At 48.3% G+C, this 25011-nt stretch overlaps 1 protein-coding gene across 3 annotated transcripts in view; it reads left to right on the top strand.

Annotated features, from left to right (window-relative positions):
* The first annotated feature begins 541 nt into the window (after positions 1–541).
* The window catches only part of NUMA1 (nuclear mitotic apparatus protein 1), a 39306-nt gene continuing 14836 nt past the window's right edge, over positions 542–25011 (top strand). For 2 of the 3 annotated variants that reach the window (XM_040630797.1, XM_040630795.1), the window contains exons 1-12: positions 1052–1198; positions 6079–6152; positions 11549–11634; positions 17106–17185; positions 18281–18363; positions 18801–18881; positions 20421–20508; positions 21717–21837; positions 22339–22496; positions 22778–22895; positions 23001–23118; positions 23457–23597. In XM_040630797.1, the coding sequence (XP_040486731.1) occupies positions 6111–6152; positions 11549–11634; positions 17106–17185; positions 18281–18363; positions 18801–18881; positions 20421–20508; positions 21717–21837; positions 22339–22496; positions 22778–22895; positions 23001–23118; positions 23457–23597 (1116 nt within the window). In that variant the 5' untranslated portion in view covers positions 1052–1198; positions 6079–6110. Of the gene's footprint in view, positions 711–1051; positions 1199–6078; positions 6153–11548; positions 11635–17105; positions 17186–18280; positions 18364–18800; positions 18882–20420; positions 20509–21716; positions 21838–22338; positions 22497–22777; positions 22896–23000; positions 23119–23456; positions 23598–25011 lie in introns of those variants that run through there. The other variant, XM_040630796.1, reaches the window with a different exon arrangement.

The raw sequence follows: 25011 nt of genomic DNA, 5'->3' as shown, positions 1-25011 counted from the left end.
TTTTGTTTTCTAAGAGTCCGACATCTTTTCTTTTCGGCCATGGAGGAGAGGCCGAGCCTGTAGGCTCTGCCCATGGGTCCCAGTGCCTGTGTCTGTGAAGGGGCTCCAGCCAGTGCCTGCCGTACCAGGTCCCGTGCCTTGGCCCCTCGGCCCCTCCCCACAAAGGCTCAGCGGAACAGGGGATTAGGTTCTGGCAGCACAGCTGGGATTTTGGCGGCCATTCCAGAGTCGACAATAGCACGCAGCCACCCGGACAGGACAGCGCAGGCCTGCGCTCCAAGGCCGCAGTCCGCCCGGGCTGCTTGTTTGGGTGGCCGAGGGGGAGGAGCGGGCCCAGCGCGGCGTCCTGGCCTTGCCACGCAGAAGGTACGGGCTGGAGAGATTCCCTCCGGGAATGGGCTTGGGGGGGTGGCCTCGTCCCAGGGCAGGCGGCGCCGCGAAAGGAGGCCGGCGCTTTGTGTGTGAGCGGCAAGTGTGTGCTTAAAGACACAGCCGCCCCGCCCTGGAGCCGGCAGGAAGCTGCCCGCGTGAAAGGGCCTGTGTCCTGCTCACCCTCCAAAGCCTCCGTTCCCGGCTCTTCCTCCCTGCCCCGCGCGCCGCCGGGCAGGGGCTGATCTAATCATCAGGGCAGTCCGTTGCTGGCCAGAGGGATGGACAGGCTGTCACTGCTGTGTTGAGAGAGCGAAGGGGGAGTGTCCGGGTGATACCAGGTTGGTCAGGCCGGCCACTGTGCGATGTGTTTTGTGTATTTATGCCACAGTTTGCCTTGGCTCTTGCCACGGTTGCGGCTCACGATTTTTTTGTCTGCTGCCTCCCGCGCTCCCCCCCCCCTCCCCCCAGTGCGTCCTATTCTCTTGTTCTTGGGCCTAGCCTTCCCGGCCCCTCCTCTCCAGGGCGCCCCTCCCTCCTGGCCCCCGACTGCCGCCCCTCCCCCCTTGCCGAGAGTTCCCTGCTTTCGCCGCGCTCCCAGATCACGGAAGCTTGCTGTGCCTTTAAAGAAAGCAGACTCCTGGCTGTGACGCACTTCTGGCTGTCAGCCAGGAAGATCGCTCCTGCCAGGCTGACTGAGAAGAAAACCAACAACTTTTCTTTTGTGTGTGGGGTTACTTTCCACTAGCCCCCCCTTTCTCCTCTCTTTCAAGATTTAAATGCTAATGGCGGATTAAAACCTGTAGATACGTTTGGCTTTAGGAGTCTGGTAAGGCCCCTCCTGCACTGAGACTTTTTCTCCCTCCCTCTTTCTCTGGGTTTTTGTTCAAACATGGAGGAGGGGGTGCGGTGGAGTCTCTCCCCCCCCCCACCTCCCTTTCCTGCGCCATCCTTAAAGGGGAGGGAGAGGAGAGGGAGCGCAAGTAAACACTCAGAAACAGGCGCTGGGAGCAGAGCTTGCCAACATCCGGGAGTTGGCGCCTTTGAGAGCAAAGGGTTGCTTTCTTTCCCCCTCGCGTAGATGTCAGCGTGTTTTTGTTCAGAGGGGGGGAAACGTGCGCCTGCACATGGAGCTGTAGAGACAGCTCAAGAGAGCTGCTCCATTCCTGAGTGAGGCCTGGGTGTGTATGCAGTGGTGGGGATGAAAGGGTTCATTTTGTCAGCTGGTAGGGACCAGGGTGTGTGAATATGGTAGTGGGGTCAGGTGCTGATGAGCTGCTGGAGTGTGCTGGGGTGGGTATGTGCAGGATATGGCTGTAGGCCCCAGGTCGGCTTCATCCTCCTGATCCGGACCCTGCAGAGCATTGGGGCGAGGGGAGGGCAGATATCAGTAAGCCACTTTTGAAGAAACCAGGGAAATCTTGGTTTCCCTTGAAGCCCTTCTCTTGTTCCTCACCAGGGCTCTGGGCCAAATTCTGGGCTACACAGAAGCGTTGGTGTGTGTGAAGAGGGGGAGGCCTGAGTCCAGACTAAATCCCTTTAGGGGGCCCAGGGAGTGCATCCAGCAAGCTGGCTTGCCCTGACCTCAGGAGTGCAGAGAAACCCTTCGGACCTAGATGAGACAGCCTATCCAGGCCTCCCCAGGAGTTGAAAAGGATTATATTTTTTCCAGCTTGGCTTCTGTTGGAGCTGCTGGTCCTTGGGCCTTTTACCTCCTCCAAGCCCAGAGATGCACCAGCAAGATATTTCCTGCTTTGTTCTTTATGACGAGTTAGCCTATGGCGACATAGCTTGGCCTTTGCTGGGCCCCTCTGAGGTAACCTCCCAGGTGAGGTCTGGGTGCTTGTTTGCCGCTGCCTCCTGACCTATCCCTCCCACAGTCAGCGGAGGAGGAACACCCTCAAGATCAGGGTGTTTGCCCTTTGGATGTGGGGTTCGCTTAGATGGTGGGGTATCTCTTTCAGAAAGGTGTACAGAGCATGGAATTCTTATGGCTACAGGCAGGCAGGCTGTCAGGGTAAGTGGTGGTAAGTCTTGTCGTTGAGCATGGTCTTACGGATAGGACAGACCTTTCCCTCTGAGCTCTGAGCCTTTGGAGCCATGGGGTAGAGAGGGGGCGGGGCTTGGGGAAGGATGCTTTGAGGTGGGAGTTTGTGTGGGCTTTGGGCCCAGAAATTCTGAGAGAGGGAGCTATCACTTAAGGATGGTTCAGTGGAGGCAGGGGCTCGTGAGTGGAGTGATCAGTACAATTTTGTTGCTTTCTGGGACCAAAGGTCACTTTGGTGTTATCTCGAGGAAGGGCTGGTGTTAGGGCAGGCAGTAAGTGGCTGAGAGATGGTCTCACAAGGAGCTGCCACCCAGGCTGGGGGGTGGGGTAAGGAGAGTAGCGCTGCCACAGCTCAGACCCTCTGGCCCTTGGCCTATCACTTGGTTAACCTTAGAACCGAAACTTCTAGAACAGACCCCAGAGCTTAGCAATCCGACCCTCTGGTCCTGTTCCTTGCATCTGTGCAGGTGGTTTGCATTAGCTGCAGCCCTGGTAGGAAACCATGGCTAGGTTTTAACTCTTTAAGACCCAGAGAGGGTGTGGGCCAGGTGGCTGTTCGTCTCCTGAGTGTCACTTTCCTTCTCCTGATATATCTTCTCTAGAAACATAGAGGGGTTACTGTAAATGTGGGAATTGGTTCTGATGTATGAATTTATATTATATCAATTTTGAAAATGTAAAGAGGATGCAAGGCCTTTAGATTATAAAGTAGCTGCTTCTGTGTCTTGGTTCCTTCTTGAGCTCGGGGAAGAGAGGCCACTTTATCAGCTCTGTGAAGCCTCTCTTTGGGATTCCGGGGACGCTTCTTTTCAAAGAAACGGGCTGGTGGGACTCTGAAGGTGCTTTGAGAAGGCTTGCATTCCTGGGTTTTGTTTGTTTGTTGATTGATTGGGGGATGTGGGTGGGTGGTACCTGATCAAGTTGAGTGGATCTCTGCAGATCCTTCTGTGAAATGGTTCTGAGCTACAATTGTGGGGATCTGTTTTTCCATCACCATGACCATCACCCAGTGTTCTGGGTGGGGCTTGCCTCAGATTTCAGGGGGAGGGTGGAGAGGATGGTGCTTTGGCTGGGAGCCCTCGGGTTCCAAGCCAAGGCCTGCTTAAAGCTGTAGTCCCAGTCCAAGGACTAGCTGTGCCACTGGCTTCAATCATTCATTACCAGGGAAGTGAATGACTGGCTGTCCTAACAGCTCCCACCCCAGTGTCCTGTGTCTGGGAAAATCCTTTTTTATGGGCTTTGAACTGACAAGGTCATTCTGGAGTTCCTCGTGTTGATTATTGGATTCCTCCTGTTTCGTGCCTGGGGAGCGTAGAAGAAGGCATCTGGCATTAACACCAGCTTTTCTGAGCAGTGGAACTAGTTTTAGACAGGCTTCCCCAAGGGAGGACATAAGGGTTGTATGTTTTGCCTCTGAGATGAAGGGAAGAGGTTAGTTAAACCTCAGGTCATTTTTAGCAGCACAGCTGTGGAATCTCTCAGAGGGGGCAAGAGCTACCTCCGGTTACAAACAAATAAATTTCTGACTGAAATTTTGGACCTCTTCAAAAGAATAGCAAGTCTAGAGGCAACAGTGGGGATGAAGGAGAGGTGATCTGGGCCTCATTTTCCTTGTTCCTGAATAGCTTAGACTTTTTTTTTAATTTTTAAGTTTTTTATTTTTTAAAAATTTTATTTATTTAAATTCAATTAACTAACATAACAGACTTTTTTTTTTTTTTAAAGAAGCCCCAGTAGAGCATTTGGGCATTGCTGCCTTCACTCCAAGGGCCAGGCATGATCCCTCTAACTTTAGGCTAGCCAACCACCAGAAGTGTCTTTTTGCAGTACGATAGTTGAGACCATCTTTCTTCATCTTTGCCTGGCCCCAGCGAGCTAAGCATTCAGTGCCTATGGATAGGGCATGCAGGGTGAAAATCATGCAAGACTGAGGAACACATAGGTCCTTTAGCTTCTCTGCCCTCTTGAGAGCTCCCTTAACCACTTCCCTTGCTCTTGCCAAAGCCCAGGTGAATTGGCTCATTTCCAAGACTGTGACGTTGGTATGACAGGTGGAATCTTGTTGGGTTTTGTGGGGTCAGGAAGCACTTAATTATAATTAGCATTTAGTTATATTTAGCATTTAATTATTTTCTATTATTTAAAGCTTCATGTATGTTTAATTTCACTCCTTATAAGCTCCTCAGAGGCAGGGACCATGTCAGTGTCTCTCATTTCCCATGTAGCTTCCAGCACAGGATGAACATATGTGTGGACTAAGAAAATAACCTTTTTGCTTAGTTGATAAAGACAGTACACTTACATAGGAAGGACTAAGAACGATGGGGAGTGGATTATCATCAGATTTATGTATATCTTTCCCCTACTAGACAGTAAGTACCTTCTGGACAAGAATGGTGTCTTTCTTATCCCCAACTTGTGTACAGATGGTGCTTAGCAAACGTGGGGCACCTAGGTGGCTCGGTCCATTAAGGGACTTCGCTCAAATTGTGATGTTGGGTCCTGGGATCGAGCCCCAAGTCGGGGGAGCCTGTTTCTCCCTCTCCCTCTGCTTGTGTGCATGCTCTCTCTCTTTCTCTCTCTCAAGTAAATAAAATCTTAGAAAAAAGAAGAAGAAGGTGCTTAGCAAATGTTGGGTCCATAGAACCCACACCTTGGAGATGCTAATATGCGGGGAGAGTTATAGATGATGTAACTTAACCACTTGTGTTCTTCATGGAATAGTGACAGACTGAGTACCTGTGACAGGAGGTGGGGGTGGGGCTGATTGCTCCCATGATTTGTAGGAATTGTGGGGGCTGCTGGGAGATGTTGAGGAATATTTAGTCACCAGGTCTGTGGTCTCTTGGGCAGGTTGGCAGGCAGATGGCCGATTCCCAGTGGGAAGGGAAATTGGGAATAGGAATACCAGGACCAGTACCTAATCTTTCATTAAATGTCCCATGAGATCTCTGCCAGAATTGGATCTGGTATCATCTAGTCCCTCATTTGAACTGTATCTTTGACATTTCTGTGGGAGATATAAAAATCCAGAACTTGGAGAAGTTTCCCTCAAGGACTTGGTTATTGTTAGGCAGAATTTGGGCGCCTGCAGAAAGAGCCAGAAATCAGCCTCTCTGTTTAAGATCAGTGATTATTTAGTGTATACCTACCGTGTGTCAGGTACGGTGCTATTTATGTTACCTGCTTTGTCTTGAAGTCTTATAGTAACCGAGAGAGGTGTTTGCAAATCCCATTTTGCAGATGAGGAAATGGTCACTAAAAGAAGTTATGCTGCTTGTCCAAGGTCACATGGAATCACCATTCAGACCCACGTCTGTCTGAAAAACCATGTTTGTTCCATGTTTTAAGGGTACTGTGTCCCAAAGAACAGGGTTGGAGGACAGCCTTGAGTGTTACATTTTCTGTGGAACAGAAAAATTGTGTGTAGAGCTTGTGGACATTGAATTAAATGCAGGACTCTTTCCTGTTATGATAAGTTTTATAGTAATTTTAATGTGTACTCTGAGCTTTCTAAAAATTCCCATGGGCCTTGGTGGGTAAGTGCTGAGTGAAGGGAGATTTAAGTATTCAGAGCCAGAGTACTGAACCACTTACCCCCTTGTCCTTCATCATGGATATCTGATATAATTAACTGCTCTTCTTCTTCTCTTGGTTTCCAGGTGCATTGGGGTGACTGTTTGGTGTCACCAAGATGACGCTCCATGCCACGCGGGCAGCTGCACTCCTCTCTTGGGTGAGTAGTCTTTCTCTCTTTTGTCTCAACTTCTCCAGGAAGTTTGCAGGGGTGGAAGAGGATTTTTTTAGGAGCCAGAGCTATGTTAAGTCTTCGCATCTCCAGATGAAGGAAATACGGTTTTTCCTTGCCTTTCCCCTTAGTTTTTAACTTGTATTATTTCTGGTGATGTTGCTCCTGACAGTGATCCGTGACACCACTTGTGTAGCTTAGAAGAGAGCTCCCTTCTAGGCTTCTGTACACCTCTCAGGAGAGGTCTGTATTTCCTTCTGCTCATGGGGGAGTTGGCTGCGAGGCGCACAGAGACCCATCTTCATTTGTTTCCTGTGCCTTTTCCTGACTAGGAGGGTTTATCCTGAACCTCCCTGACACGCAGGGACTTTGGTCTTGAAAGGCCTTTTATCATAGGGCAAGGTTCTCCTCGCTTTCTTTACCATGTTTCTGTCTGCTTCCATTGTCGTCCTGTTGCCTTCTTGATTGCTTAAATCCTTGTGCTAGGTCTTTTCATATATCTTCTGTCCAAGACGAACAATGGCAAATGAAAGAGTAATACCAAGCATTGGGAACATAAAGCTGCAGGGAAGCAGAGGAGGATACAGAGTGTAGTGATGACAAGCCTGGGCCGTGGAGTCAGACAGCCTGACTTAGAATCACTGCTCTGGTTGAGGTGTGTGACCCAGGGCAAGTTCCTTAGCCTCTCAGCACTTTATTTTTAAAATGGAAATAATAAAAATACCTCATGGTGTTATATGATGAGGATGAGGACATAATGTGTATAGAAAACATCTAGCACTGTATCTGAATAAATAATAATTCTCGGTACTTAAAATATTGCCGGGGCATGCTATATGGTACAGGGTATTTTAGTAGTCACCTGATTACGGATCGATCGGTTAGGGCCAATGAAAAAGCCAACTTAAAAAAATTATAGAATATTTTAAGGGAAATGAATGTTTGATTTCTAAGTAGGGTAGATTTAATAAGACACTGTTTGGGGCACCTGGGTGGCTCAGTCGGTTAAGTGTCTGCCTTCGGTTCAGGTCATGATCCCAGAGTCCTGCATCGGGCTCCATGCTCAGCAGGGAGCCTGCTTCTCCCTCTCCCTGCCGGTCCCCCTGCTTGTGTGCGTGTGCTCTTTGTCTCTCTCTCTCTCTCCCTTGCTCGCTCGGTCTCCAAATAAAATCTTAAAAAAAATAGGACACTGTCTTTAATTGCTGTTAGATCTCTAGATAGGAAATGTGTTTAATATATAAGATGTGCATTCTTTGTTTTCAGTTTCTGAAATGATTTTTTTTTTAAAGATTTTATTTATTTATTTGACAGAGAGAGAGAGACAGCCCGCGAGAAAGGGAACACAGGCAGGGGGAGTGGGAGAGGAAGAAGCTGGCTCCCAGCAGAGGAGCCTGATGTGGGGCTCGATCCCAGGACTCTGGGATCACGCCCTGAGCCGAAGGCAGACGCTTAACGACTGAGCCATCTAGGTGCCCCTGAAATAAATGAATTTTAGTTTTATAGTTTTAAATGGGTATTTTTATATATTTTACATATTTTATATTTACATTACATTTCAGTGTTTTAGATCTATGTTAGAAACATTGTCTCGGGGCGCCTGGGTGGCGCAGTCGTTAAGCGTCTGCCTTCGGCTCAGGGCGTGATCCCACTGTTCCAGGATTGAGTCCCACATCGGGCTCCTCCGCTGGGAGCCTGCTTCTTCCTCTCCCACTCCCCCTGCTTGTGTTCCCTCTCTCGCTGGCTGTCTCTCTCTGTCAAATAAATAAATAAAATCTTACAAAAAAAAAAGAATCATTGTCTCTTCTTTTTCTTCCCCTCATCCCCAAGAAGGGGCTGGTTGGGTTTGAGGGACTGTGAGCTTTGTCTCCATCCAGTTCAGTGGATTAACTGAATATTGCGGGACCCTTTAGCCACACTGTTTTAAGTTGAACAGTTTATTTATTTAGGTCCTAGGCTTGTTTTTATGGTGAGTACTACCATTAACAGAGAAGAACCGATACAGAGCTGGTTTTATTAAATAGCAGGTACTTGTATACTTTTTTCAAAAGTAAGGAACATCCATTAAAATATTAATATATGGTAACAATTTTTTTAAGAGAAATTTTCAATTTAAACAAAAGTTAGGCAGCTAAAGTGGATTTTATGATACTGTAGCAGTGTCAAATAATGCTTGTTATGTTAGTGGGAAGCGTGGCGTAGAATACAACACACGTGACAGTTATAGTTGTGGTTTAGAGAAAAATGTAAGGAAAAAAAGACTAGAAAGAAATATAGCAAAATGCTACAAGTGCATGCATTAAAATACTAGAATGAATGTTTTTTTTTTAATTTTTCAGTACTTTATTTTACAGTGTAAAAATAAATTTATATTTTACTTGAAGTATAGCTTGAAGCTATTCTGTACCCAGCAGTTACAGTGAATGAATTATTATAGGGAACAGGGAACTCTTTAAGATTCGACAACCTTAAGCAACCCTGAAAACCTTATGGCAGCTCTTGGGTTCTGCAGTGAGCTTGGCCCTCATTCTCCTGTTTTAATCCCTGACTAAACATGAATTCATAGAGTTTTTCTGCTTCTTCAGCAATTTCTCATTTGAGAGCAAAATAATGCACAGGAAAAAAGGTGTTTTCATCTCCATGAAAGAAACTATTGCTGGATTATTTCTTTTTCCTTTTTTTTTTTTTTTAACATGCATTTTTTTTTTTTTTTAAGATTTTTTATTTATTTGTTTGACAGAGATAGAGACAGCCAGCGAGAGAGGGAACACAAGCAGGGGAGTGGGAGAGGAAGAAGCAGGCTCATAGCAGAGGAGCCTGATGTGGGGCTCGATCCCAGGACTCTGGGATCCCACCCGGAGCCGAAGGCAGACGCTTAATAACTGAGCCACCCAGGCGCCCCTGCTCGATTATTTCTTAATGATAGGAGATGAATCCAGATTCCTTAAGTGACTTTAAATCAGCTAACTGGTGTAATTTTTCAGTCTTGTTAGTGAACAAGCATTCATAGCCCTTGAAAGTTTTCCTTTGATTACAGGTATTAAATGGAGGTGGTTTGGATGCTTAAGTCTTGGCACTTTCTTCGTTTTCAGCTGGTAGAAAAGAATCTTGGTCTGGAATATTCAGAATCTTCCTCAAAAATTTACACTGCCTTTCCTGACTAATTAGATTAGGCTTTTCCCCTCAAAAGATGGTATAAATATAAGTGTGTGTGTGTGTGTGTGTGTGTGTGTGTGTGTGTGTGTGTGTATGTGTATATATATATATATATATATAAAGATGGTATAAATTTAAGGCTTCTACGATAGGTCGCATTTTATGTTCTACACTTTTTTTTTTAAACTTTTTACCTATTTTCATTTATATCCATCTAGAGATCATCAGAGAGAGAGAGAGAGCAAGAGCGCACAAGCAGGGGGAGCAGCAGGCAGAGGGAGAAGCAGGCTCCTCACTGAGCAAGGAGCCCAATGTGGGACTTGATACCAGGACCCTGGAATCGTGACCTGAACCGAAGGCGCTTAACCGACTGAGCCACCCGGGTGTCCCTAGAAGTTGTTTTTAGTATAAAAGTATGTAGGGGCACCTGAGTGGCTCAGTTAGGCCTCTGACTCAGCTCAGGTCATGATCTCGGGGTCCTGGGATCGAGTCCCCCGCTGGGCTCCCCGCCCCCAGCAGGGAGTCTGCTTGTCCTTCTCCCTCTGCTCCTCCCCCCTGCTCCTGCTCTCTCTCTCAAATAAATAAATAAAATCTTAAAAAAGAAAAATATATATGTGTATATATGTACATATTTAACCGAATAAATAGTATCATTTCTGTGGCTGAGTCATTCTTTCTTTTTAATACTCTTGATTCTCTAGTGCACTCAGCTAATTAAACTACTGAGAGGTAGAAGTTTTGCTGCATCTACTTCATGATTTTAATTTTATTAGACATAATAGTGCTTTGCATTTAGCACTTCTATTTTGTAACGTGTGCTTGCATTCGTAATACCATTTGAACCCACACTGGTCCTCTAAAGTAAACAGTGCAAGGATTCCATCCATTTGGCAAGTGAGAAAGTAGGCACAGAGAGAAATAAGTTGATAACAAAGGTTCCTGGCAAGTGAGTGGAGGAGTTGCATCCAGAATCTTAATCTGGGAGCTCCCAGCCCAGTACAATCTTATCTATTTTTATTTTTATTCATTTCTTTTTAGTAATGTTTTATTTCTTTTTTTAGATTACTAAAAAGAAAAGCCCCCCCCCCCACGTGGGGTTCGAACTCATAACCCTGAGATCAAGAGTAGCATGGGTTTCTGACTGAGCCAGCCAGGTGCCCCATAGCCCAGTATCTTTTAAAGAGTGCATTTATAAACGGTTGTCTACTCATTGCACGTAACTACTATGCTGAAGTTCTTACAAATACCTTGTCAAGCAGCCCGAGTTGCCTCCTCCCTCAGTCTTGCACATGGGATTGATTGATCTTTTTTTCTTTTTCCTGTGGTAGTAACAGAGGTGAAGTTCAGCCCAGGCTTCTTCTGGACTTGGTGGTTTTGGAATTCATGAGGTTTTCTGTAGAAGTTGACCGTCTATGCTTGTTGAATAACCTGCATACCTGACTCATTTGCAGGTGACTGCTGGCGAATTTCCTAGTTGTAAAGACTGAGTTAGAGGGATGCCAGCCTGAAGGCAAAGAAGAGAAGCGGGCGATTGCATTGGAATTGACATTTTTGCCTGGGGTTCCCAGCTCTTCTTTTCCTCCCTCATTTTTTTTTTTTTATTATCTTATTGCCTCATCATTTCTCCCTGTGTCAGCCAAAGTTTTATGTCTGGAAAGAATTTTTAAAATGCATTAATAACAAGATTTTATGTCTGTGTGGGCATATGTAAAACATATATAGTATTTAATGTAAGTTTTGAATAGATATTTCAAAATTCGGGAGATAGAAAGGGCTGTAGTATAATTTGAGCTACAGAGGGTTATAATGTCAACATACAAGAGATACAACGGGCAGTAATATAAAAAGCCTTTCTTTTTCCCACATCTGACTTTCAGCCATCAAGTTCCTGTCGGTAGTGGCAGTGGTGGTACAGTTTCTCGTGTATCCCTCCAGAAAACCCATTTTATGCCTACGTGTATTTAAAGTGTATCCCTAGGGCTGGAGCATCCTAGGAGAATTTAAGCTCTCAGTTGGAGCCAGAGGAAGGACTGACGGCAGCATTCAGGTGGCTGTTACTGGACAGATGGGGGCAGCAGCTGCCCTTGGCTGGAGTGAAAGCCCCTGAAGGCCTGCGGCCTGCAGCTGTGGGTGCTCCCCGCAGCCGGAGTGCCAGCCTCTGGGGAGAGGAGCGAGCCGCAGTGCTGCTGGCGCTTCGGTCGGCTTCAGCAGGCTCTCCTCTGGTTTTGCAGGTGAACAGTCTGCATGTGGCCAGCCCTGTGGAGGCCGTGCTGCAGCTCCAGGACTGCAGCGTCTTCATCAAGATCATCGACAGCATGTGAGTACACGCCACACCCCTCGCCAGCCTCTCCGGGGAAGCGTGTGTTGGTGTCTTGGGCCGGGGACTGCATTTACGCCCTTTCCTTGGTGACAGCTATGACTCGAAGGCCTGGGCAGGACTGCCAGTGTGGGGCCAGAGGCAGGGGCACACCAGCCTCCTCTTCCGGTCACCGTGTCTGTCTGTGGGAGAGGTTTCGCTCTCGTCCCACCCAGAGGCTTCCTCATGCTTGTGCAGGAGAGCCTGCAAGTCTCCTTGCTTTCACCGCGTTTCAGGAGCCAGCTCTGGAGCTGGCTGTCCTCTCGTCTCGAGAGTCTTCCATACCCTCTTCTTGGGACTTGCTCTTCTCTCATAAGCTCTCCTGGCAACCTGTAGGGCCAGGAAGAAGAAAGGGGAAGCTCTTGCTCTTGAGGGAAATAAGCAGCACCTAGAAATCTTATCTCTAACCTGTTAGCACAGCACAGATATGCTCCTTTCTAAACCATTATAGCATGTCTGGGGTTTTCACCTGCCTCACTAACCTGCTTTGTGAGGTCGATTAGCATTTGATAAGCTGCTTGTTGTCATGTAGCCAGGATTCTAGTGAGCTTTGTTTTGTATCTGTCTTTAGCTGGGAAGTCAGTGGAGTGTGGCTTCCGCCGTCTGTCTTGCCTCTCTGGAACCAAGCAAAGATGCATCAAGCTATAACCTGCAGTTACTGTTCTAGGCTCATATAGTTCATCCTTTTTCCTTTCTCATCAACTTTCAGGAATTATGGAGGGCAGAACTGACCTCCTTTTCACTTCTCTGTGCTGTGGGCAAAAGTAGAGGTCAGCCATAATTTAAAGGATTGCGGGGACAGTGGAGAGGACCCTCCCTTTTTAAAGGAAAGCACAATCGACTCTGAGCCCCCAGGTCGGGGACAGACCGAGGTGTTGCTGTTCCACACACAGCAGGTAGGAACCAGTGCCAGGGAGTCAATCAGCTTGGCCACCCTTTCATAGGGAAAGAAGGTAGAACTGAGCTTGTTGAAGGCGGGGACCAGGTCTGATTCCCCTTGGGGTCCTCTGCCCCTGGCTTCACGCAGTACGTTGGTTAATGTTCGTTGAGTAAGTAAATGAACGAAAATGTAGTTGATACTCTTCTTCAGCAAAGTCTGGTGGGGCTGCGTAGCCTAGAGCAGATGGATTCACTGGAGTGGTTTATGTTTTTAGTCTTTTGAATGTATTCTTTGAAATGTACGTTGGTGGTGGGATGTCTTAGAAGATGTTTTTAAAGTCCCGGTGGCTCTAACCAGCACCTGCCTTAGTGAAAAGAAGTCACTGTTTTCTTGCTTTGGTATGGAGTATGGATAGTACCATTTTCTCTCCCAGTTACCCAGGCAGGACCTTCCAGCATTCTCTTGAGTTCCTCCCCCTCATCGGCAGTGATCCTATTCAGTCACCGTTCTCTCAATTTGTCCTTTGAAGACGTCTCACATCCCTGCTTCTGCCTCATTCTGGATACCAGGCCCTTGTGACTGCGTTCTTCTCTAATCTGTGCGTATTCCAGGGCAGTCCTTCCTGCAGTCCTGCTCACACTGTGAAGCCCCACAGCTGGTGGGCATCGGTGACTCGTCCTTGCCTGGAGGCTGAAATCAAAAATCTTCAGCCTTGGTATTGAAGAGCTTTCATCAGGGGCTCCTCTCCTCCCACCAGTCTTGTTTCCTACTCATTTCTACCCCCGTACCTTACCCCATTTTCTTTTCTTCCAATCTTGTAGAAATTCCTGGGTTCTGGATTTTATTAATTATGTAATCATGGTGCTGCACAAGCTTGTTCTCGTTCCCCTTGTTGCCTGTGAACTGATGAGAGCCAAGCTGGCTTAGCTTAAGGTGTTCTCGTTGCTGTTTTTTTGTTTTTTGCAAGGAAACTTCATAGTGGAATTGTGCACCACCTATAAGTCAGCATTTTGCAATCCCTAATGAAAATAATTGTTTTCAAACCCTAATGAAGTGGTAAATCTAGACTGTTAACATCAGTGGCTGGTAAAACCATTAGGCTGACAATATCTGATCTACTTTTAACATCACTGAAAGAGGGGCAGCCAGGTATGATACCCCTCGTGTTGTAACATACAATAAGGGGCAGCATGCTTTTTTTTTTTTTTTGACTTAAGAATAGTTCCAGGTAGGGGGGCGCCTAGCTGGCTCAGTTGGTGGAGCACGCGGCTACTGATTTTGGGGTCGTGAGTTTGAGCCCTACACTGGGGGTAGAGATTACTTAAAAAAATCAAATCTTAAAAAAAAAGGGCGACGCTCTTGGATCCCTTCCCTCCTCAGGAGCTTTGTACTATCACTTTGCTGTCGCTCAATAAACCTTGCTTTGCTGTCCGAAAAAAAAGTGTACATCAAGTTGCTTTTGCTTTTGAGGAGAGAAATCTCCCTGGCCTAATGACAGGAGCAGTCGATATGTCCACGGGTAAGGATCTGGTAAGGGTCCGTGTCCTTGGTTTAGCCACTGTAGGTTTATAAGCCGGTGGAAAATTTTCACCGGAGGGTTACAAATTCAAGACGCACATTTTCCAAGTTGTCTTCTGATGCACGGCCTGAGCCTTAGAGTAGGAGGAGTGGAGGTGGAGGAAGGTGAGAGGGAGAGAGAACATGAGTGTGTGTGTGTGAGAGAGAGAGAGAGAGAGAGAGAGTGTGTGTGTGTGTGTGTGTGTGTGTGTGTTGGAGGGGGGCTGTTGAAATTCCAGGTTAACCCTAATCTCCATCTCTGATCCAGGACAGTGCAGATGAACTTCCTTTGGGAAAACAGATGTTCTTGGCGCATGTGTTCTGGCTTTTTCATCGCGGGTGCTGCTACTGTCGCCAGCCTGAATCAGATGCTAGGTCTCAGGGGAAGACAGTGGAGGACGGCAGGGTTGGTGGCAGGTAGCAGCTGTGGGAATCGTACAGGGCTTGTTCCTTGGCCACGTAGCCTTCTCTCGGGGAAAGTACATTGGCATCAACCTCTCTAACAAGTTTCCCTTTCTGTTTTGTGTATGAATAGACTGAAGCCAAAAAGCTGTCCCATCTCTTTGATATCTGTGAGGCCTGAATAGCAAAGTTTAATGGAGTCATTTTGCCAGAAAGCCTAAAGCCCTGACATTTACGTTACTGATGTTGATCTCTGCTCTTCCGTTAGGGAGCCTCCTTCATCTGTCCGTCAACCCACACGTACTGAGCACTGAGTACCTCCCGTACCCTAGCTTTCAGGGCACACCGTTGGTGTGGTCCGTTGTAAATGATGCCGTTGTGTCCATCAGTGCTGTAGGAATTCCTGAGGAGTCGGGAGGCAGTGGTTCTGGATGGCTTCCTGCCAGAGATAAGACTTGAACTTCGTTTTATTATTTATTTGTTTATTTTTAAAAGACATTTCTTTATTTATTTGACAGCACGTGAGAGCACAAGCAGGGGGAGCGACAGGCAAAGGGAGAAGCAGGCTCCCCGCTGAGCAGAGAGCCCACTATGGGGCTCCATCCCAGGCCCCTGGGATCATGACCTGAGCCGAAGGCAGGCGTGCCTTGAACTCAGTTTTAAAGGATGGGCTGGATGGCTCCAGGTCCAGCATTTTTAAAGCATGTTCCGTGCAACTTTACTTATCCCAGCAGCTTAGTAGGGAAAAAGGAGGTTTTGTGGTCAAATAGGTTTGGGAAGTAATGCATGTTATATTGTCCTCTTTAGAAAATGTTCAGTTTAGGGGGCGCCTGGGTAGCGCAGTCGTTAAAGCGTCTGCCTTCGGCTCAGGGCGTGATCCTGGCGTACCGGGATCGAGTCCCACATCGGGCTCCTCCGCTGTGAGCCTGCTTCTTCCTCTCCCACTCCCCCTGCTGTGTTCCCTCTCTCTCTGGCTGTCTCTCTGTCACATAAATAAATAAAATCTTTAAAAAAAAAAAAAGAAAATGTTCAGTTTGGTTTAACCCAGCATTTCCCAAACATTTAACCCAAGAACCCTCTTTATTTTTTATCTAATGGAATGCACTGAAGGAAATTGCTGCTCTGTGCTGAGTCAAGGAGTCCAGATTGTGGGTGGGTAGGGAAGGTGGCTCTTTCAGGAGTCTGGGAGGAGACGAGCATCTCCCAAAGGCCCTGTAGGAGTCCCTGATCACAAACCAGCTCTCCAGAAAATGGGGGTGTTCACTTGGAAGAAGCCCGTTGTAATCCCATGAGAGAGGGATGGAGGTACATTCACGGTCTTGGCGTAGGTGCTGCTTACGCTTTGCAGGATGTCTGGCAGCGCAAGTTCTCTGGTTCTTGGGGCCTGCCCTGCCCTCCAGAAAGCGGGCTGAAAGCTGGAGATTCAGTAGAACCTGGAGGTTGAGGAACAAAAGACTCCTTTAATCAGTATCTCCAGCTGTAGTGGCCCAAGAAGGAAAGTCCGCTTTCTGACTTGAAGTGGGGCCGTTTACCCCTGAAACCGAAACCGCAGTTAGCCTCAGTGCCCGGGGCCAGGGGCCTGGGCTGTGTCAGAGCTCCCCCTGCCGCCTTCCTGCCCTCCTTGCTCTCTCAGCCTGTGGCTCGCCCCTGCAGTTTAAACAGACTAGCGCAGCAACAGCCCCCGAGCAGGAGTGTAGTCCCCGGGCGCCTGGGTGGCTCAGTTGGTTAAGCTTCTGATTCTTGATTTCGGCTCAGGTCATGATCTCAGGGTAGTCTCTGCTCAGCGGGGAGTTGGCTTAAGATTCTCTCTCTCTGTGTCCCCCCCCCCCCCGCCACCGGCTCACTCCTGGCTCTCTCTCTAATACATAAACAAAATCTTAAAAAAAAAAAAAAATTTAAAAAAAAAAAAAAATTTAAAAAAAAAAAAAAATTTAAAAAAAAAAAAAAATTTAAAAAAAAAAAAAAATTTAAAAAAAAAAAAAAATTTAAAAAAAAAAAAAAATTTAAAAAAAAAAAAAAATTTAAAAAAAAAAAAAAATTTAAAAAAAAAAAAAAATTTAAAAAAAAAAAAAAATAAAAAAAAAAAAATTTAAAAAAAAAAAAAAAAAGAGAGTGTCCCTTAGCTTTAGCCATCTCAGCCTTTAGTCTGTTGTATGTTGGGAATGTCCTCCTGTCTTTCAGTGCGCGGGCCTGTTTTCCCCCTTCCATCGTCTGTCTTATCCTGGCCTCATTTCCCTGTGGCTTCCTGACGTTTTGCAGTGGGGCCGTTCCAGACTGTTGAACCTAGCTTCCCCCTTCATCTGTGCTGCCATCTCTCCTCTCGACCCCTTCCCACAGAACTTTGTCATATTTACAGTTAGGGTGGCGGAATGCCATCTTTTTCAGAAGGACTGCACGCCTCAAGTTCCCACTTCTCTTCCACCGTACCAAATGGTATTTTGGTATCTTCTCCCCTCCCTCCAGCATCTGGTCAGGTTCCCTCCCAGATCCAGTGCAGACCAGGCCTGAAGGAATGGGAAGGTGCTATGTAATGGAGTAGCAAGGAGGGAAGAATTGCTAAGTCCTCCGGTTCTGATATTTGTTCTTTTTCTAGCCACGGCACTGACGAGGGGCAGCAAATCCTGCAACAGCCGGTGCCAGAGAGACTGAAATTTGTGTGCAGTTTTTTGCAAAGTAAGCAACTTTCTTTATCTAGCTGAGAAAGAGCTGCTTCCTCAACTCCTGGGGCTTCGGAAGTCCAGGGAAACCAGCTCACAGTGTGAGGAGGAGCGAAGGCTCAAGGCCGCTGGCGCTGTAGCACAGGGATGAGTACAGCTGTTTCCCTGGGTCTGACGATGCTGATGTCACTTAGGGAAGGAGAGTGTCCCTTCAGTCCCACAGCCCGTCTCTGAGATCCAGGTAGAGCCAGAGGGTCAGTTTTGGGGACTCATCACTTTGGGCTCTTGTCCCCCACCTACTGCAAGGAGTTGGAGAGGGACGGAGCCATGTTACCCTCTTCCCCTTGCAGGAGGAACATTGCCCCTGGATGCCTTTGAATGAATTGCCTAGGCCGTGGGGGTGGAGCAGAGGCGGAGGCAGATTTAGGTGGAAGTCTTGGCCCTTCTGCTGTGACCTTTCTGGACATAGGTTCCTTGTCTATGAAATGGAGAGAACGATAATTGCTCCTAAGGTTGACGGAAAGCTAGCCCAGTGCTTGTCAGTCCCCTCCCTGGTGCAGTCATGGCCCACGGAGTCCTCATCTGTGACGCGGGAGCTGTGTGCCATCTCCCCCTCAAGAGAATTAAGGGAAAGGTGATACTAGATTGTGATAAAGCAGAGGTGTTGATAATTGGCATACCAGCATAAGAACCAGGTGTCCCTAGTCTCCTAGTCTGACTCAGCTTCAGGCTTCCTCTGTGACCTTACTTGGAATAAGACTCTAGAGTGACCTGGAATCTCTGGTCTCCTTCTCTGTGGTGCTGAGCCGGAGTTGATGAGGTGGGTGGGTGAGTGTAAGCAAGGTTGTGCCCCAGAGCTGCTCTGAATTCCTAGCCTGCTTTTTTTTTTTTTTTTTTTTTAAACTTTCCCTGTAGTCCTTGGACTGACCTAGGGTAGAACTAACTTGGGTGGAAATGTGTATGTTGGGGAATAGAGGACATAGGAGTAAGGAGCCCTATGTCTCCTAGCCCCACCAGAGACAGTGATTTTGTTCTACTCTGAGGTGTTCTGATGATCTCAGGGATGGTGTCCAGGAAGTTCACCCTGTTTTCTACATTGTCGTCGTTACAGAAAACCGAAAACATCCCTCTTCTCCGGAATGCCTGGTGTCTGTGCAGAAGGTGATAGAGGGGTCAGAGCTGGAATTGGCCAAGGTACCTGGGGAATACCAGATGTGGGGTCGGAGGGTGGCACCAGAGGGAGCTGCTGGGCCTTCTCTTCACCCCAGGGAAGTCGTGGGTGCTTACTACTGTGGGCCTCGATGAAGACCTGGCTGGAATTAGGCCTCACCCAGCTGTCATAGTCTTCTTTTTAGCTCAGTCTCCTTCATTCCCTGTCCTGTTTCTGAGTGCTGGCTGGTAAAGGGTAGCTTAAGCTTCATGATTAGGTTCCATGAGTTCAGGAGTTCAGGTGTGCACCAGGCTTTTTGCACAATCACGTGTCCTCAGTCAGGTGTTTCTGGGTGCAGTTAAGGGCAGGGACCTAGGGCTACATTCTAGGAACTTTGGAAGAGCCTCCAGAACAGCTCAGAGAGGGCAGCACTGAGGAGAGACAGCCCCGCTCAGTGACTGTGTCCCTGTCTGGCTTCTAGACGACCATGCTGCTCTTGTACCACTCCACCGTGGGCTCCAGAAGTCCCAGGGACTGGGGACAGTTTGAATACAAGATTCAGGTAAGTCCTGTGCCGCCTCCGCCTTAGCTCGTGGGCCTCGTCTGTGCTTTACCTCACTCCATTGCTTTTCTTTAAACAGCATATGGCATTGTTTTAAAGAATTATGTTGTGGGGGCGCCTGGGTGGCTCAGTCGTTAAGCGTCTGCCTTCGGCTCGGGGCGTGATCCCGGCGTTATGGGATCGAGCCCTGCATTGGGCTCCTCTGCTATGAGCCTGCTTCTCCCTCTCCCACTCCCCCTGCTTGTGTTCCCTCTCTCGCTGCCTGTCTCTCTCTCTCTCTCTGTCAAATAAATAAATAAAATCTTAAAAAAAAATTATGTTGTGGTAATTCCAGCCATTCATTATAGAAAGTCTGGAAAATATTGAAAAGCACAAAAGAAGGAAATAACCGTTTCCAGTAATCCCCATCCCCAGAGATAACTGTTAACTTTCAAAGGATATACTTCCAAGTCCTTTTTTAAGTACATAGATTGAACTGTAGTTGTAATTGTACTGTCATGGGATAATATGCAGAAATTGTTCTCACGTTTGTGTTCCCCTGTGAGTGTGTGTATTTTTTCACAAACCGTCACTCCATTTGTCTCCTCCTTTCCTCTGATGGGAAGGATTAGTAAGAGAGAATGTCTTTGTCCACCATGACAGTCTAGCTCAGAGCGGTTACCTTCTCTCCCCCTCCTCTACTTGGTCCCTAAGTGAAGAGGAGTTGGTGCTTCTGCTTCATTATAGGGGGAATTGACCTGGTTTCCAGGAACTGTCATGTGGGTCCTGATGTTGGCTTTGCTTCCTGCCTGAGCAGCTGTCCTTTATTTCCGAGTAGGAGGAGCTGGGATGCCACAGGGGGTCATGGAGGTGACTGCGGGGGCAGTGTCCAGAGAGCTGTGGCCTTTCGCATAGTGGTGAAACGTGTTGAATCATCCCATTTTATACTCACTTAGTTCGTGGCTCCTATCTGAGGTTGGGGTTGTAGTGGCTTGGGAGGAATGGGTGGCTCCTCTTTCAGTCTTTTCTCTGCTCCAGGCTGGTCATAGACCCGGTGAAAACATAAATTCGCAAGGAGAAGGAACTATGTCAGGGTTGGCCAGAAAAATTAGATCAACTCTGTAAATTTGGAATTCGGACAGTGAAGGACAGATGTTAGAGCTGAGCTGGTGGATAAGCTTTGAATGAGCCCTGGAGGGTTCTTGGGTTCTCAGACAAAGAACAACAGTGAGGGTCGTTTAGAAGAGGGCGACATAGCTACGTATAAAAGCTTTCTGACTGCACTATTTCTTTGCCCCTTTTCTTCTCGGTGGTCAGGAGTGAAGTCAGATAGGGACTCTGTCTGACCCCCGATGCATCTTTAGAGGAGCTGAGGAGGTGAGGGCAAGCAGGGTCAACATGTCTCTGCTAGAATGTTCTCAGCTGGAATGTGGGACTTTATGCTTTGACAGGAAGACTGGGCTCCAGCAGGCTTCTGGGGCTGGCACGGCCAGTGTGGTGCCCTCCGTCTCTTCAGGCCTGACACTTCAGCAATGCTCCTTTTCTCTCTCTGTGGCCCAGGCTGAGTTAGCAGTCATTCTCAAGTTTGTGCTGGACCATGAGGATGGGCTGAACCTAAACGAGGACCTAGAGAACTTCTTGCAGAAAGGTAAGTAAGGCCCACTCCCGAGGATCCCCTTCTGTCTGAGCTGGGAACTGCTAGGGGGGTTTGTTTTAGCCTCCAACGCCAGGCACAGAGTCTGTGCTCAGGAAAAGTGTGTAATGGAATAGGTTGATTTCTGGGCCATGTTGCCATCTTCTCAGTTCCTATGGAGCTCTTCCTGGCTGGGACACGATAAGTGATCACGTCTGCTGGTAGGTTGTCCTTGATCACCCCGCACATGCCTTTCCTGTTTTTTATTTTTTAAGCAATTGCTACTCTAGGCTTAGAAGCCGAGAGTAGCACCTAAAAGAAAGGCTTTTCCCCGCATGAAGCTCACGTTCTAGGTGGGAAGGCAGATACGTAGACCAGTAAGTAGCGTACCGGGGGGTGCTAGAACGGAGAGGTGCCCCATCTACCAGCTGTGTGCTGGACGCACGGGAGAAGGGGCGGGAGCTCCACGTGTCTTCCGACGAAGAGGCTGTCTCGTGAGGACAGGTGTAAGAAGTGGCTCTAGGAGGGCTCTCTTCCAGCCACTGAATTTGATGTTCCTCATGTTCAAGTTCCTCTTCAGCCCTTCGAATGGAGATGCTGGAGGTGTGAGTCTAGAGTGGAGGCGAGGGCTCTGGGCCAGGGTGTGGGTTTGCCAGTCAGCGCGTGGATGGCCACTGAAGCCGTGGACACTGCGGGCAGAGCAGGGAGGCCCCATCCGAATTCTGGGAGCTTAGAGGCTGGGGGGAGAAGGGAGGGAGATGAGGAATGGGTAGGAGTGGGCGAGCTGTGTGAAGGTGGTCGGGGGAGCTGGGGGGTGGGCAGAGGTTTTGAGAAGGAGGTGGTGCTGGCAGTGTGCAAGATTTCAGAATGGAGGAGTTCAGGAAGGAGGCCAGTGGCTCAGACCTGAGCAGTTGCTGGGCTGAGAGGAGATCTTGCTCGGGGCCACTCCCAGGCCGCCTCTGCAGTGCTGGGTGCGGGGTAAAGCATGAGCACTGGACGACCGGGGGAAGCAGAAGCCGCTTGCTTGACAGGGCTTAGTGCCACTGACCTCTGGATAATCCAGACGCTGCGGTTCAGCTTCTGCCCAGTGGCCTCCCTCTGTCACTTACGTAGAAGTGTCTGTGGATTCACTTCCTCTGAGGCAAGTTCTCAAATTGTATAAAGGTGTCAATCTGTTCACCTTCTTACTAACCTTTATGTGGTTGGTTTGCTTCTTCCCCTAGCTCCTGTCCCTTCTCCTTGCTCCAGCACCGTCTCTGAAGAGCTGTCCCCACCCAGCCACCAGGCCAAAAGGGAGGTTCGCTTCCTGGAGCTACAGAAGGTTGCCTCTTCCAGTGGGAACAAGTACGCGCGGCGCCTCCTCTCCTGGGGCCTCAGCATCCGGTCCTCAGACCCTGCAGTCTAGGGGCTAACACTTCACCAGCCTGTTAGGTCATCACACAGTGCTTGGGGTACCTTGTAGATGTTGTCAGCTGCCCCAGTACTAATTAGGGGAGTTGGTTGGGATCCATTTTTGGCGGAAGGCCTTCCTCAAAGGCTGTTCCCTGTTCATGGAATTCCTTTCTTCCATGGAGACTCTGCTAAAGTCCCTTCTCTCAGTGCAGCTCTGCAGAGGCAAGATTTTTTTTGACAAAGAAGTTAAGGCTTGGAGAAGGGAGAAGAACAGTTTTCTCAAGGTCGTGTCGTGAGGCAGGAGGTGGCACTGCACACAGAGCTGAGGTGTTTGGCCTCCCAGCCGGTGCTCCCAGCCCTAGAGCCCTGCTCACCCATCCCCGCCTGGTGCTCTTCCCTCAGCCCTCCCTTTCCAGGCGCTGACCATGGCATCTGGGCCATCTCCTTCTTCAGCTTCCTCTCAGGTTCTCCAGCCTCCCCCATGGGCGACATCCTGCAGACTCCGCAATTCCAGATGAGACGGCTGAAGAAGCAGCTTGCGGATGAGAGAAATAATAGAGATGAGCTGGAGCTGGAGCTGGCCGAGAACCGCAAGCTCCTCACTGAGAAGGGTAGGCATCTTGTGCGCTGGCGGGCGAGGTGTGAATGAGCAGTGTTTGGGATTTTCATCCAGGGAAGTGCTGGGCTTGTGTGAGGAACGGCCCCTCATTCCATGTTGTCCGTTCTGCTGGCCGTGGCCTGAGCCAGTCAGGCTGACCTCCTGGAAGCAGGTTCTGCCCTTGCCATCATCCTTCTTTCCCTTAGATTGCATGCCGCCCCCTCCTCCTCTCTTCCCCAGAGTTCTGTGCTGACTCTCCCCTCCTCTCCCCTCCCCTCCCCTCCCCCCGGGCAGACGCACAGATAGCGGTGATGCAGCAGCGCATTGACCGCCTGGCTCTGCTGAACGAGAAGCAGGCGGCCAGCCCGCTGGAGCCCCGGGAGCTTGAGGAGCTCCGTGGCAAGAACGAGAGGTAGGAGTCTCCCTGCTTTCTTCCCAGCTCCCCACCCCACCCTGCACCCTCGGGGTGGGGGGGGTAGGTGCTACTGTCTTTTCTAACTGCTCCCCGCCCTCACAGCCTCACTGTGCGTCTCCATGAAACTCTGAAGCAATGCCAGGACCTGAAGACTGAGAAGAGCCAGATGGATCGCAAAATTAACCAGCTTTCTGAGGAGAATGGGGAGCTCTCCTTTAAGGTGAGTGTTGGAGGGGGAGTCTGTCCCCGCCTGGAGGCCCGTTGGGGCTGAGTTGGTCTGGAGGATTCTCCAAGAGAGGGTTGAGAAGAAGGTCGTGGCACCTGTCCTGTGCTTCAGTCTTTCCAGACACCTGCATACCTTGGCCCTTTCCTTGTCCCATAATTGGCTGTGGCCCTGATTTTTGAGTCTCGAGTTAAAGATGTGATTTGTTGTAATTGGTTTGAGGCGCGTTAGAAGGATAGTCGGACACCTGCAGCCCCTGGAGTTGGGGAAACACACAGCAGTGGTGGTACTGGCTTTGACCTTGGGTGACAGGGACTCCTGCTTGTCTGTCTCAGCTCCGGGAGTTTGCCAGTCACCTGCAGCAACTACAGGGTGCCCTTAACGACCTGACAGAAGAGCACAGCAAGGCCACTCGAGAGTGGGTGGAGAAACAGGCCCATCTCGAGAAGGAGCTCAGCACGGCCGTGCAGGACAAGGTAAGCCCTCTGCTTTGAGGAGCCAGGGCCACGGTCTTGACTACCCGTTCACGGCTGAATTCCATTTACCACTCTATTCTTTGGGGCCTTTGGGAAGTAAGCTGACTCCTCCTCAAGGTTTAATAGTGCACTGTAACAGGGAGATCGTGGGCTTACGTCCAGTGCACCTTTGAGTCCTGTCTTCGCTGTTTACAAGGTGTGGGATCTCAGAGGAGTTACTTGACCTCTTTTCTGTCTAAGCATGCTCTCTGTAAGGTGGGAAAAATAATTAGCTGCCTCATCACCCGTTGTCGGATACGTTATACAAAGTGCCGGGCACGGCGTGTGGTGCGAAGTAAGTTTTCAGTGAGTTCGGTACTGTTAGGATTGTTTTAAGATTTTATTTTTGGGGCACCTGGGTGGCTCAGTCGGTTAAGTGTCTGACTCTTGGTTTCAGCTCAGGTCATGGTCTTAGGGTGGTGAGATCGAGCCCTGCATTGGGCTTCTTGCTCAGCACAGAGTTTGCTTGAGAGTTGACCTCCCTCCCTCTATCCCTCCAACTCGTGCTCTCTCGCTCTCTCAAATAATCTTAAAAAAATGTATCTATCTATATCTATATCTACCTTATAGATCGACCTATATATATATCTGTATAATTTCTACACCCAGCATGGGGTTCGAGTTACAACCCTGAGATCAAGAGTTGACTGAGCCCACTAGATGCCCCACTATTATTTTTATTGCTATTTTTAAGAACCTAGTTCTACCATTTATTAACCCTGTAGCCCTAGGGCAAGACACTTAACATCTGAGCTTCAGATCTTGCTCCGCAAAAGAAGGATAGTAATAGCTACGATGAGGAATTCAGAGAGAGAGCCCAGCACGATCCTGGCCCTGGCTTAGTGAACAGTGGGGAGTGGGGCTGGGGGACAGGGCTGGAAGGTGCTATGGCTGCTGCTTTTGATGCCCAGGCAGGCTGGGGATATGTGTGTGTGTGTGTGTGTGTGTGTGTGTGTGTGTACACATATATGAATATATATATGTGTGTGTGTACATATATGAATATATATATGTGTGTGTACACATATATGAATATATGTGTGTGTGTGTACACATATATGAATATATATATGTGTGTGTGTACACATGAATATATATGTGTGTGTACACATATATGAATATATGTATGTGTGTACACATATATGAATATATATGTGTGTGTGTACACATGAATATATATGTGTGTGTACACATATATGAATATATGTGTGTGTGTACACATATATGAATATATATGTGTGTGTGTATACATGTATGAATATATGTGTGTGTGTACACATATATGAATATATATATATGTGTACACATATATGAATATATATATGTGTGTGTGTGTACATATATGAATATATATATGTGTGTGTGTGTACATATA

Source organism: Ursus maritimus, unplaced genomic scaffold (assembly GCF_017311325.1).
Source record: "Ursus maritimus isolate PB19 unplaced genomic scaffold, ASM1731132v1 scaffold_16, whole genome shotgun sequence".
NCBI lineage: Eukaryota > Metazoa > Chordata > Mammalia > Carnivora > Ursidae > Ursus > Ursus maritimus.
The sequence above is the reverse complement of the archived record's forward strand: the minus strand, read 5'-3'. Positions and strand labels throughout refer to the sequence as shown.